Source organism: Oncorhynchus nerka, unplaced genomic scaffold (assembly GCF_034236695.1).
Source record: "Oncorhynchus nerka isolate Pitt River unplaced genomic scaffold, Oner_Uvic_2.0 unplaced_scaffold_1369, whole genome shotgun sequence".
Classification (NCBI taxonomy): domain Eukaryota; kingdom Metazoa; phylum Chordata; class Actinopteri; order Salmoniformes; family Salmonidae; genus Oncorhynchus; species Oncorhynchus nerka.
Window position 1 is genome coordinate 112501 of NW_027039978.1, and position 14255 is coordinate 126755.

At 40.9% G+C, this 14255-nt stretch overlaps 2 protein-coding genes across 2 annotated transcripts in view; both read right to left on the bottom strand.

Annotated features, from left to right (window-relative positions):
* The window catches only part of LOC115115460 (zinc finger protein 664-like), a 7753-nt gene extending 123 nt beyond the window's left edge, over positions 1-7630 (bottom strand). Inside the window, exons 1-2 of the mRNA XM_065015636.1 lie at positions 6989-7630; positions 1-2495 (exon numbers count right to left, since the gene is read on the bottom strand). The exon at positions 1-2495 is cut by the window's left edge and continues 123 nt beyond it. Of these exons, the coding sequence (XP_064871708.1) occupies positions 1450-2495; positions 6989-7409 (1467 nt within the window). The 5' untranslated portion in view covers positions 7410-7630 and the 3' untranslated portion in view covers positions 1-1449. The remainder of the gene's footprint in view (positions 2496-6988) is intronic.
* Positions 7631-12352: 4722 nt separating this feature from the next.
* On the bottom strand, positions 12353-14086 carry LOC115120835 (zinc finger protein 239-like; the record flags this gene model as incomplete). Its single annotated transcript, XM_029649811.2, has 1 exon — positions 12353-14086. A coding segment is annotated over one exon (1062 nt), but the record flags the coding sequence as incomplete, so codon positions are not given.
* Positions 14087-14255: the final 169 nt, after the last annotated feature.

Consider the following 14255-nt stretch of genomic DNA (forward strand, 5'->3'; position numbering starts at 1 on the left):
AAGAATAACAAAAAAAACCTGAAAGACTAATGATCATTCTAAGACCATTGATTAAAAAGTAAGAATAGGATGTAATGACTCCTGGCACAAACTATAAGCTTGATTTATGACATTGTTAGTAAACAATATAATTATACAAAAAATAAATTGTAAGTTAGTTGCATAAATAATTATGATTACTAAATGTTACATTACATTTATGTATTATGAAATATCAAAACCCAATGTAGACCCCTTTGGTAATATGTTTTGGCAATAATTAATAAAGATAACTAGCAATTGAATGTTGTAAAGAAATACTGTGTGTGTAAATACTAGGAAACCATAAACCTCAAGAACGTTAAAATTAGGTTGATTCAGTGGAATCGTTGAAACGATTCGAAAAAATACGTTTTTTTCAACGTTCAACCGAAACCGAACGTAGATTGGACGTCGGGCATAGTCTTCTTTTCAATGACACTAGGTGGGATAGCCCCAGTGTCAAAACAGTTTTAACGACACAAACATATGACTTTTTTCAACGTTCAACCAAAACCGAACGTAGATTGAACGTCGGGCATAGTCTTCTTTTCAATGACACTAGGTGGGATAGCCCCAATGTCAAAACAGTTTTAACGTTTTATCGACACAAACATATGACTTGTGTATTTTTTTTTAAACACCTTATTAACTGCACAAACACCAAAAACACTTGTTTTGTCAATTAACAATGAATCACTGATATAGATTAGGGGGGAAATCAGATTGTTTCTTGCTGTTGAAACTAACGCAACTAAAAATGGAAATGGGAGATATATTTTACCTCCACTGGTTAGAGGACAACCTGCAGAAGACAGTCAGCTACATGTTGGAGTGATGCATTTAAATTTAGGAGTCCCCAGAACGAAGAGAAATGCAACACTTAATCGTCATCACTCATATCGATATCATTTGGAAATAAATTGCACGAGAGGGGAGAGAAGAGGTTGCACGTCCTGTTAAAACTAACAGCTCAAACACCACACAGAATCTGGGAATAATGTGTACATCACTGGTTAGAGGACAATTTGTAGAAAACAGCTCGCTACATTTTGAAGTGTTGCATTTTCATTCAAGTGGGTCACCAACGTGGTAAGTGTGGTAAGTGTAACGACTCCTTTTGTTAGTCATTTTTTGTTAAATCTCATAAATAGGACTCTTTCAAAACCAGGATTTTTCCCCTGATGAGGCTAATATCCATATCATGCTGAAATCAATAGATCAGGGGACAAACGTTTAAGGTTCTACATTGTGACATCATTAAAATACTCCTACTTCAATGTTAAAACATTCTACATTGTGACATCACTAGAATTCTCCTACTACAATGTTAAAACATTCTATATTGTGACATCATTAAAATACTCCTACTACAATGTGAAAATATTCTACATTGTGACATCATTTCATTGATATCATGAAACAACTCCTTCATGTATGTACTTTCTGGTGTTTAATCAGAGCTCTTTTATCAGAGTATCTCTTCCCACATTGACTACAGCTATGAGGTTTCTCTCCTGTGTGTGTTCTCTGGTGTATAGTCAGATGGCTAGATGTAACAAAACTATTTCCACATTGATCACAGCTGTAAGGTTTCTCTCCAGTGTGAATTCTCTGGTGTGATTGTAATGTATATAATTTTGAAAAGGTCTTCCCACAGTCAGAGCAGCTATAAGGTTTCTCTCCAGTGTGAATTCTCTGGTGCGATTGTAATGTATATAATTTTGAAAAGGTCTTCCCACAGTCAGAGCAGCTATAAGGTTTCTCTCCAGTGTGAATTCTCTGGTGTGTTTTCAGGCTGCTTGTATCATTAAAACTCTTCCCACACTGATCACAGTTATAAGGTTTTTCTCCAGTGTGAATTCTCTGGTGTGTTTTCAGGCTGTTTGTGTTATTACAACTCTTCCCACATTGAAAACAGCTATAAGGGTTTTCCCCAGTGTGAATTCTCTGGTGCACTTTCAGTGAATCTGATCTTGAGTAACTCTTTCCACAGTCAGAGCAGTGATGAGGTTTCTCTCCTGTGTGTGTTCTCTGGTGTGTAGTCAGATGGCTAGACGAAGAAAAACTCTTTCCACATTGATCACAGCAATAGGGTTTCTCTGCGGTGTGTATTCTCTGGTGTGTTTTCAGATTACTTGTACGAGTAAAACTCTTCCCACATTGATCACAGCTATAAGGTTTCTCTCCTGTGTGGATTCTCAAATGTTTTTTAAGGTCTGCTGAAGAGGTGAATCTCTTCCCACAGTCAGAGCAGCAGTGAGAATTGTCTCCTGTGTGAATTCTCTGGTGAAGTTGTAGTGAATCAGATCTTGAGTAACTCTTCCCACAGTCAGAGCAGTGGTAAGATTTCTTTCCTGTGCATCTCCGCAGGTGTTTCTTGGGGTGTTCTAATGTGGAGAGACTCTCCTCTGCCTCGTCAGCTTCATGATGTTGTTGAGGCTCCCCAGAGGATCCACGATAGTCCCGTCTCTCTCCTGTGTGAACAACAAAGTCAGACAGATGGTTAAAGGCCCACAACAGCGGAAATCCACTGTTTATTTGAGCTGAAAGGTGATGCCCAGGATGTTGTGTACAAACGTATTTCTTCAACAGTAGAAGTCAACTGTTTCCTTTAGCAAAAACAATGTGATGCCCATGATGTTGAACAACAATGTACATCTATAAGGAATATTTAAAAGCTTTTATGAACTTATTTGACAATTGGCTTAATATGAGTCAGTGATCAACAGCAGTCGTATTTAGTCTTATTTTTTTCACTTTTGTAGTAAAATTGATGATTCTAGGCTAGAATATAGGCACCTTTCTGTGTTTGCTAAAATTGCCCCACGATGGGCGATGTGCACGCAATTTGCTTGCAGAAAGTCAATACAGAAACCGTTAGTTAAGGATGAAGTAAATCTGCATGGAGCAACATTTTTTTGCCATCGTCTCAAATCAACTGGTCTATACTTTTAAAAAAACACTTCAACTTCAACCTGTAAAATGCTTTTTGGCTTTGCTACTAGCTTAGCATTCATAAGTTATTACAGTTGCTGAAACGCTAAGCACACTTTTAGTCAGCCTCCAATATAGGCCCCTCCAATACAGACCCCTCCAATACAGCCCCCTCCAATACAGACCCCTCAATACAGGCCCCTCCAATACAGGCCCCTTCAATACAGGCCCCTCCAATACAGGCCTCTCCAATACAGACCCCTCCAATACAGGCCCCTCCAATACAGGCCTCTCCAATACAGGCCCCTCCAATACAGGCCCCTCCAATACAGGCCCTTCAATACAGGCCCCTCCAATACAGGCCCCTCCAATACAGGCCCCTCCAATACAGGCCCCTCCAATACAGGCCCCTTCAATACAGACCCCTCCAATACAGGCCCCTTCAATACAGACCCCTCCAATACAGGCCCCTCCAATACAGGCCCCTCCAATACAGGCCCCTCCAATACAGGCCTCTCCAATACAGGCCCCTCCAATACAGGCCCCTCCAATACAGGCCCCTCCAATACAGGCCTTAATGCTAATGAGGAAACTGCAAGTTATGGATATAATATATCTGCGTGGAGCAAAAATGGTGAGCGAAGGTTTTATACAGAAACTATTAAACGCAACATGCAACAATTTCAAAGATTTTTTTTCCTGAGTTAAAGTTCGTATAAGGAAATCATTAGGCCCTAATCTATGGATTTCACATGACTGGGAATACAGATATGCATCTGTTGGTCACAGATACCCTCAAAAGAAAGTTATGGGTGTGGATCAGAAAAAAAAAGTCAGTATCTGGTGTGACCACCATTTGCCTCGTGCAGCGTGACACATCTCCTTCACGTACAGTTGATCAGGTTGTTGATTGCGGCTTGTGGAATGTTGTCCCACTCCTCTTCAATAGCTGTGCGAAGTTGATATTGGTGCGAACTGGAACACGATGTCGTACACAATCCAGAGCATCCCAAACATGCTCAATGGGTGACATGTCTGATAAGTATGCTAGGCCATGGAAGAACTGGGACATTTTCAGCTTCCAGGAATAGTGGTGATGGCAACGGATGAATGGCACGACTAAGGGCCTCAGGATCTCGTCTCAGTATCTCTGTGCATTCAAACTGCCATCAATAAAATGCAATTGTGTTCATTTTCCGTAGCTTATGCCTGCCCATACTGTAACCCCACAGCCACCATAGGGCACTCTGTTCACAACGTTGACATCAGCAAACCGCTTACTCACACGATGCCATACACGAGGTCTGCAGTGTGAGGCCGGTTGGACGTACTGACAAATTCTTTTAAAAAACATTGAAGGCGGCTTATGGTAGAGAAATTAACATTAAATTATCTGGCAACAGCACAGGTGGACATTCCTGTAGTCAGCATGCCAATTGCATGCTCCCTCAAAACTTCAGACATCTGTGGCATTGTGTTGTGTGACAAAATGGCACATTTTAGAGTGGCCATTTATTGTCCCCAGCACAAGGTGCACCTGTGTAAGGATCATGATGTTTAATCAGCTTTTTGATAAGCCACACCTGGATGGATTATCTTTGCAAAGGAGAAATGCTCACTAACAGGGATGTAAACTAGGAAAGTCAGTTAAGAACAACTTTGGAACAGTGGAACAGTGGGTTAACCTTGTTCAGGGGCAGAACAACAGATTTTTACCTTGTTCGCTCAGGGATTCGATCTAGCAACCTTTCGGTTACTGGCCCAATGCTCTAACCACTAGGCTACCTGCCGCTTATGAGAGCATTTAACACTCTACTTTCTGATTATACTTGTAAGGCCCGTTTAAATGTCCTGCTTAATCTAGTGTTTGCGTCATCGTCGCAAATCAACTGCTTTATCATTTTTTTTAAACAATTCAACCAGTAAAATTATCGTTGGCTAGCTTTTGCTACCAAGCCTGTCAATGAGTGTTAGCATTCAAGCTAACAAATGTTGCATCCAAAATACCGATTTTGCAACTATCACAACCAAATATCTTAGCGACTGTTCAAGCAACAATCAAAACAACAATTGTAAGCCTATGAAAACCCCCAAAAGTGTTTTTGTTTAGAAGTAATAACCTGGTAAATCTAGACTGTTGAATGGTCCCAGATGGTGAATATCAGTTTATTTTCCCCCACGGTGGTCGTTGTACTTGTTTATGACGTGACTCTGAGTCATCAGGTTGCCATGGGTTACATGGGGTGTTTTGGTTTCACTCTGGGTTGAGCAGACAAACAGAGAGGGGACAAAGTCTCTCCTATTTCAGTGGTTGATAATACAGGGGGCGATCCAGGATTGGTTGATAATACAGGGGCGATCCAGGATTGGTTGATAATACAGGGGGCGATCCAGGATTGGTTGATAATACAGGGGGCAATCCAGGATTGGTCCATTTTAGTTTTAAACTAATACTATACTGTATAGGAGTCTTCATGTTAATAAAGAGGACAATGTGGGATCACATTTCTAAATGATTGAAAAAACATTTCATGCAGTTCCACATGTGAATTTACAGGGACAAATGTTATACTCTCCACCCGGCATGTTATAATCTCCACCCGGCACAGCCAGAAGAGGACTGGCCACCCCTCATAGCCTGGTACCTCTCTACCCAGCACAGCCAGAAGAGGACTGGCCACCCCTCATAGCCTGGTTTCTCTCTAGGTTTCTTCCTAGGTTTTGGCCTTTCTAGGGAGTTTCTCCTAGCCACCGTGCTTCTACACCTGCATTGCTTACTGTTCGGGGTTTTAGGCTGGATTTCTGTACAGCACTTTGAGATATCAGCTGATGTAAGAAGGGCTTTATCAATACATTCGATTTGATATATACACTGAGTGTACAAAACATTATGAACAGCTGCTCTTTCCATGACAGACTGACCAGGTGAATCCGGGTTAAAGATCCTTATTGATGTTATTTGTTAAACCCAGTCCAATCAGTGTAGATGAAGGGGGAGGAGACAGGTTAAAGATATGATCCTTATTGATGTTATTTGTTAAATCCAGTCCAATCAGATGAAGGGGGAGGAGACAGGTTAACCGCCTAGAGCTGAAAACGAACTAGCATAATACAAAACCCACCATTTACAAGTAGGCCGTCATTGTAAATAAGAAAAGTTCTTAACTGACTTTTAAATAAATATATATATAAAAAATGTGTCTGTTTAAACTGCAGTGAAAAGTGATAGAGACACATCAGGGTTTGTCAGACCATGAGACATCCTGAAAATCAGTCTTCTCACAAAAAAACATCTGAACAGTTTTTAGCTACACAATAATATGATCCCTCTGTAGAAAGGTAAGTCTCTCACCTACACAATAATATGACCCCTCTGTAGGAAGGTAAGTCTCACCAACACAATAATATGACCCCTCTGTAGGAAGGTAAGTCTCACCAACACAATAATATGATCCCTCTGTAGAAAGGTAAGTCTCACCAACACAATAATATGACCCCTCTGTAGGAAGGTAAGTCTCACCAACACAATAATATGACCCCTCTGTAGGAAGGTAAGTCTCTCACCAACACAATAATATGATCCCTCTGTAGAAAGGTAAGTCTCTCACCAACACAATAATATGATCCCTCTGTAGAAAGGTAAGTCTCTCACCAACACAATAATATGACCCCTCTGTAGAAAGGTAAGTCTCTCACCAACACGTACATGTGGACACACAGAAGCCCGACAAGACTGCTCTTAAGGTAAAAGGTTAAAGGTTAAATAAACACACAATAAAGATGCTATACAGTGTCGATTTACATTGTTTCTAAACATTGGAGTAAAACAAAACTTATTTTGGGGTTCTGATGGGGTACAACAGTTGAACTCAGCTCATGAGGCATGTGTTATATTCTTCAAGAATCAATGGCTGTAAATAAATAATTTAAAAGTCACAATATGGATGTTGTAATTACAGATTTCCCCTTTAACACCACAAATCAGTTCAACAACTTGCAGAGTTTGTGCCTCTGTTTTTAAGACAGTACTTACTAGTGTTAATCAGGGCTCGGTTTTCCAAAAGCATCTTATGACTAAGTTCATCATTAGAACTATTGGATGCCTTAAGATGGCTTTGGGAAACCGGGCCCAGATATCCAGTTTCCTCCTCTTCTTCCTCCTCCTTTTTCAGTGTGACAGCCATCTCCTCCTCCTCTTTCACTCCAAAAACTGCATCCTCATCTTTCTCTTCCTCCTCTTCTTCTTTTACTGTAAAATCCTCCTCCTCTTTCACTCTGAACGAGGCTTCCTCTTCTTTCACTGAAACGTCTTTCTCTTCTTCTTTCACGGTAACAGCCTCACCCTCTACTTGTTTTTGTATTGTAACATCTTTCTCTTCCTCCTCCTCTTTCACGAGCGTTTCTTTCTCCGTCCAGCAGACCTCCTCATGGGTGGAGTAGCTTAGTGAGCTCATGGTCGGGGATGTTAGCTAGCTAGGCTAGTGCTTAACAAGCCAGCTAGCTGACTAATAACAACGTAAATGTGACAGTAAATGGTGTAACTAACGTTAGACGACAGAAATGTGTTTACAACACAGTGGCTAATATACCACAAAACGTCTAAAGAGTTTTATTGGTTCGGCTAATTCCTCTATCAAGCTACCGAGGTGTCTGACTAACTGTTGCTGCTGTTGAAAGAAGCGTTCCGTCCACTACATTATACGTCACACCAACAGCATAACCATAAATTCCCATACCGCCATCTGCTGACCGGAGTGGGTAACGCAGTTGAGTAAAATGAATATTTAATTTTCAGACAAGTTACAAGTACAACTGAATGCATTCAACTGAAATATGTTTTCCGCATTTAACCCTGAATCAGAGAGGTCAGGGGGGAAGGAATCATTAGTTTTTACTCACCAATGTAACAACACAGTGTGGTTAAAGATTTAATAAATTCATTGTAGTCACGATCTGGTTAACTATAAGTACAAACTGTTATTTTTGCGTTATTACACATGTATGAACTTATTTCCGGATATCATCCCACAATGCATTATTTCTCAAGTTCACCTGGTTAAATAAAGGTGAAATACGTTCTAAAAAATACACTAAAATATGGATCTAGTCTGTGCTACCGAGTTCATACGCTTGAAGAGACGCTGTTTATAGCTGGAAGGGCCAAGATGGCTGCGCACCATAATTTATTTATTATTTTTATTAAAGTAGTTTCCAGTCATTCCTATCATTGGTTTTATCTGCTGAATATATGAAGAACTTCCCTGTGACTGGAATGATAAATGGATCATTTATTTATTTCCGCGAAGTCCTGACAGGAAGAGAAATACCGTTCTATTGCTAAGCAACAAGAGAGGAACGTGCTTATTAAAGACAACTGTTGTGCTTGCCCTATACGCATCAAATCTCACACTTTCGACAACTGTTGAAGATTATGAATCCCCCTGAATTACAATTACTGCTAGGGTCCTCAGCCTCGGTGGTCGGGCCTGTAGGCTGGTCGGTGAGCTTGGTATCGCTCTCGACATGGTGTTCCTCAGTTTTTGCCCAGCCATTTCTCGGTTATCCATGCTGACCAAAGCTTAGCCAACTAACTATAATTATTCAGCGCGTCGCTTTCAAAAACATATCAAAGCTAGTAGCTACTAGCTAGCCTATTGTTAGCTGTAGCGGTCTGAAAAAGTGATCAACCTTTTCCCCTTTCTGTGAGAAAAAAACCCCTCCCTGGGATCCAATGAGCTTCCTAAACAAGATAATGAAGGCGGTACCTTATGACATTGCATGGCTAGGTGCCCAATCAGAATGCATTTTGGGATTTTAAGTACTAAATATTACATTATTACATCCCCCTACTTCACCGCTCCTTAGATTATGAGTTCTCACCTGGCATATAACATCTCTGTCCTGGTCTGCTCTACTGACGGGACCGCCAGCGCTACATTGGCAGAACCAGACAGGGTTATTCAGATTCCATCTGTTATGTTTATGGGAAACAAAACTGAGGGGGGGGCACAAATTCAAAATCTATCTGGGGAATCCATGCCACCCCCTAGAGCCCCAGACTCAGACTAATGAAGCAAAAGAACACAGGTTGAAAAGGAGTTTGATTGATACTGTCTGGTGTGTAAAGGTGGGGAAAAAAACATTTAATTTAATGTAGTTTTAATGAATTCACATCTAAATCACAGTTATTCAACATAAGGTGTGCCCAGTGGGAAGAGTGAACTCTGTATTTTTGAGGTTCGCTGCATGACTGTCTGTTTATGTCACAAGAGAGCTCTTTTGGCACCTTTTGGGTGGAATACAGTCCAGTCCCTGTTACTGAGGTGAATGATTAAGTTGAAGCCTTGGTGGAAAGAAACTATCAGGGTTACTGAGGTGAAGGATTAAGACTATCAGGGTTACTGAGGTGAATGATTAAGTTGAAGCCTTAGTAGAAGGAAACTATCAGGGTTACTGAGGTGAAGGATTAAGTTGAAGCCTTAGTAGAAGGAAACTATCAGGGTTACTGAGGTGAAGGATTAAGACTATCAGGGTTACTGAGGTGAATGATTAAGTTGAAGCCTTAGTAGAAGGAAACTATCAGGGTTACTGAGGTGAAGGATTAAGTTGAAGCCTTAGTAGAAGGAAACTATCAGGGTTACTGAGGTGAAGGATTAAGTTGAAGCCTTAGTGGAAGGAAACTATCAGGGTTACTGTGGTGAAGGATTAAGTTGAAGCCTTAGTGGAAGGAAACTATCAGGGTTACAGAGGTGAAGGATTAAGTTGAAGCCTTAGTGGAAGGAAACTATCAGGGTTACTGGGGTGAATGATTAAGTTGAAGCCTTAGTGGAAGGAAACTATCAGGGTTACAGAGGTGAAGGATTAAGTTGAAGCCTTAGTAGAAGGAAACTATCAGGGTTACTGTGGTGAAGGATTAAGTTGAAGCCTTAGTGGAAGGAAACTATCAGGGTTACAGAGGTGAAGGATTAAGTTGAAGCCTTAGTAGAAGGAAACTATCAGGGTTACTGTGGTGAAGGATTAAGTTGAAGCCTTAGTGGAAGGAAACTATCACGGTTACTGAGGTGAAGGATTAAGTTGAAGCCTTAGTAGAAGGAAACTCCATCAGGGTTACTGATTCATTCCAACCAATCAGGGCTCTTGGACACACTCCGGGTCTCGGCACACTTTAAGTTAGAGCGTGTTTGATGCTGATGGACCATTCACATGCTATTTCCTTACTAAAGTGTTGTGCGTATAATATAAAACCAACACACAGCTGCTTCCATTGAAGCAGTTCTTACTGTTCATTTCTTAACAGGAGCAACAATTGATCAGAACAATTTTACAAATACTTCCAGTGCTGCTTCTGGATTCACTTCCTGATACACATCAGACCAACACACATGTTGAACTTCCACTTCCTGATACACATCAGACCAACACACATGTTGAACTTCCACTTCCTGATACACATCAGACCAACACACATGTTGAACTTCCACTTCCTGATACACATCAGACCAACACACATGTTGAACTTCCACTTCCTGATAGACATCAGACCAACACACATGTTGAACTTCCACTTCCTGATACGCATCAGACCAACACACATGTTGAACTTCCACTTCCTGCGACAGACGACCAACATGTTTAACATCAGACCAACAACAAAAAAGTCCTGAGAAAACATTTTGTAAGATCTCTTATAAATGATTTTATTACCACAATGTTATGGTCACTACGGCCAATGGGAACTTATATTGCTGTGGAGCAAAGCTAAAATGGCTAGCTAGCTGGTAAATGAGTCTTTTCCCCCATTGGCAAGACTGCTAATACATCCTCCCCTCACACGAAGGGCTCAACATGCTTCTAGTTGCTCCTGTTTTAATCCCTGGTCATTACTATGTGGGGCGGCAGGGTAGCCTAGTGGTTAGAGTGTAGAGGCGGCAGGGTAGCCTAGTGGTTAGAGTGTAGAGGCGGCAGGGTAGCCTAGTGGTTAGAGTGTAGAGGCGGCAGGGTAGCCTAGTGGTTAGAGTGTAGAGGCGGCAGGGTAGACTAGTGGTTAGAGTGTAGAGGCGGCAGGGTAGCCTAGTGGTTAGAGTGTAGAGGCGGCAGGGTAGACTAGTGGTTAGAGTGTAGAGGCGGCAGGGTAGCCTAGTGGTTAGAGCGTTGGACTAGTAACCGGAAGGTTGCAAGTTCAAACCCCCAAGCTGACAAGGTACAAATCTGTCTTTCTGCCCCTGAACAGGCAGTTAACCCACTGTTCCTAGGCCGTCATTGAAAATAAGAATTTGTTCTTAACTGACTTGCCTAGTTAAACAAAGGTCAAATAAAAATGTGTCAGTTTCATTTCTGCTTTTCAGAAAGATCCATCGCAGACTTTTTCTTGACGAGGAAGTGTGTTACACATGCAAATAGCGCGCATATATTAGAACGAATCAGAAAGGAGCTCAATGTCAATAAGAATTGTGTGTGTGTGTGTGTGTCTGTCTGTGTGTGTGTGTGTGTGTGTGTCTGTCTGTCTGTCTGTGTGTGTGTGTCTGTGTGTGTGTGTGTGTGTGTGTGTGTGTGTCTGTGTGTGTGTGTGTTTGACCTGGAAGTTGATGGGAAAGAAATTTAATTTCCAGACAAAGTTTTAAAAATGTTTAAATGTTTATTTAACTAAATAGCTGACAATATTGTATTGAGACGTACAAAGCGAAGCAAGTGTTGATTGATTGGTGAAGATTTTTAATGAGTGAGAAAAAAATAAAATGTAACATCAACTACAGATCTGTATTTAAATGTCTTATTCAGCCATTTAAACAAACAGATAGTATTAAAATAAGCACCGAGGTCTATACGGCTCCTACATGTAACAGTACATAGATGTATATAATGAACAGACTAGGTCTATACGGCTCCTACATGTAACAGTACATAGATGTATATAATGAACAGACTAGGTCTATACTGCTCCTACATGGTGTAACAATACATCATGTAGATGTATATAATGAACAGACTAGGTCTATACGGCTCCTACATGTAACAGTACATAGATGTATATAATGAACAGACTAGGTCTATACTGCTCCTACATGGTGTAACAATACATCATGTAGATGTATATAATGAACAGACTAGGTCTATACTGCTCCTACACGGTGTAACAATACATCATGTAGATGTATATAATGAACAGACTAGGTCTATACTGATCCTACATGGTGTAACAATACATCATGCAGATGTATATAATGAACAGACTAGGTCTATACTGCTCCTACATGGTGTAACAATACATCATGTAGATGTATATAATGAACAGACTAGGTCTATACTGCTCCTACACGGTGTAACAATACATCATGTAGATGTATATAATGAACAGACTAGGTCTATACTGCTCCTACATGGTGTAACGTAGTGTAACAATACATCATGTAGATGTATATAATGAACAGACTAGGTCTATACTGATCCTACATGGTGTAACAATACATCATGCAGATGTATATAATGAACAGACTAGGTCTATACTGCTCCTACATGGTGTAACAATACATCATGCAGATGTATATAATGAACAGACTAGGTCTATACTGCTCCTACATGGTGTAACAATACATCATGTAGATGTATATAATGAACAGACTAGGTCTATACTGCTCCTACATGGTGTAACAATACATCATGTAGATGTATATAACGAACAGACTAGGTCTATACTGCTCCTACATGTAACAGTACATAGATGTATATAATGAACGTTCACTAATGGCGTTACACATTTTAATTATATTAAGAAAAAAACATTTGCATTTATCATGGTGGAATAATACTGATGGGAACATTGATGAGGTAGACCACATGGTCATATGTATGTGGACACCACTTCAAACGATTGGATTTTGCTATTTCAGTTACACCCTTTTTGCTCACGGGTGTATAAAATACGAGTAGACATTATTTGGGTATGATTTTAACAGAATAAGAACTTTTGAAAAGTTAGATTTCCACAATTACATTTTAAAATAACATTAACCGGTTCCCAAGCTTTAAAAAAAATAACGGTTCTGTTCTTGAACGGCAGAGATCACTTTCGTTATCGGTTCTGTTTCTGTTCCTCAAATGCTTTGCTCTTTTCCGGGTTTAGGTTCTGTTCCCTGAACCGGTTCCAAGTCCTGCTCCTCACTGGGCGCGTTGGAAAGAGCGCGTGTAATCTCTCATGCCTTTTCAGGTTCCCTAACCTTGTAAAATCCTTTCCGCACAGAGAGCAATGGTAAGATGTCTCCCCTGTATGTGTCTTTTCGTGCTCCTTCAGGTTCCCTAACTGTGTAAAGCTCTTTCCACACTGGAAGCATTGGTACGGCTTTTCTCCTGTGTGTGTTTTTTCATGCATATTCAGGTTCCCTAACAAGGTAAAACCCTTTCCACACTGGGAGCATTGGAAAGGTTTCTCCCCTGTGTGTATTCTCTTATGTTCCTTCAGATGCCCTAACCGTGTAAAACCTTTCCCACACTGAGAACACTGGAAAGGTTTCTCTCCCGTGTGTATTCTTTTATGTACTTTTAGGCTCCCTAACTTGGTAAAATCCTTTCCACACAGAGAGCAACGATAAGAGTTCTCCCCTGTGTGTGTCCTTTCATGCTCCTTCAGGTTCCCTAACTTGGTAAAACGTTTTCCACACTGAGAGCATTGTAAGGGGTTCTCTCCTGTGTGTGTTCCCTCATGCTTTTTCAGGTTCCCTAATCGTGTAAAACCCTTTCCACACTGGGAGCAGTGGAAAGGTTTCTCTCCTGTGTGTATTCTCTCATGCCTTTTCAGGGTCCCTAACTGGGTAAAACTCTTTCCACACTGGGAGCATTGGAAAGGCTTCTCTCCTGTGTGTATTTTCTCATGCTTTTTCAGCTTACATAACCACTTAAAACTCTTATTACACTGGGAGCAGTGGTGTGGTCTCGCTGGTTTGGGCGTCTCTGGGTCTCGTTCCCCTGAAGGACCCTTTCCACGGTCAGAGTGAGAGTCTGGTCTCTCGCCTGCCAAAGATAAAACATAATACTTGGTTAAAAACAGAGAGACGTAAATTAAATCTCCACATGATAAAACAGTCTTCCTATGACGTAACTGCAAAATACACGGGCAATGAATATATTGATCGGGGAACTAGTTGCTGAGGAAAGTGGCTGTTGTAAAAACTACTGTTTTTAACAGTAAAACAACAACAGTATGTGCAGGAGGGGATAAAAGATGGGCTTGTCGAGTAACCCCCCTTGTCGAGTAACCCCCCTTGTCGAGTACCCCCCTTGTCGAGTAACCCCCCTGTCGAGTAACC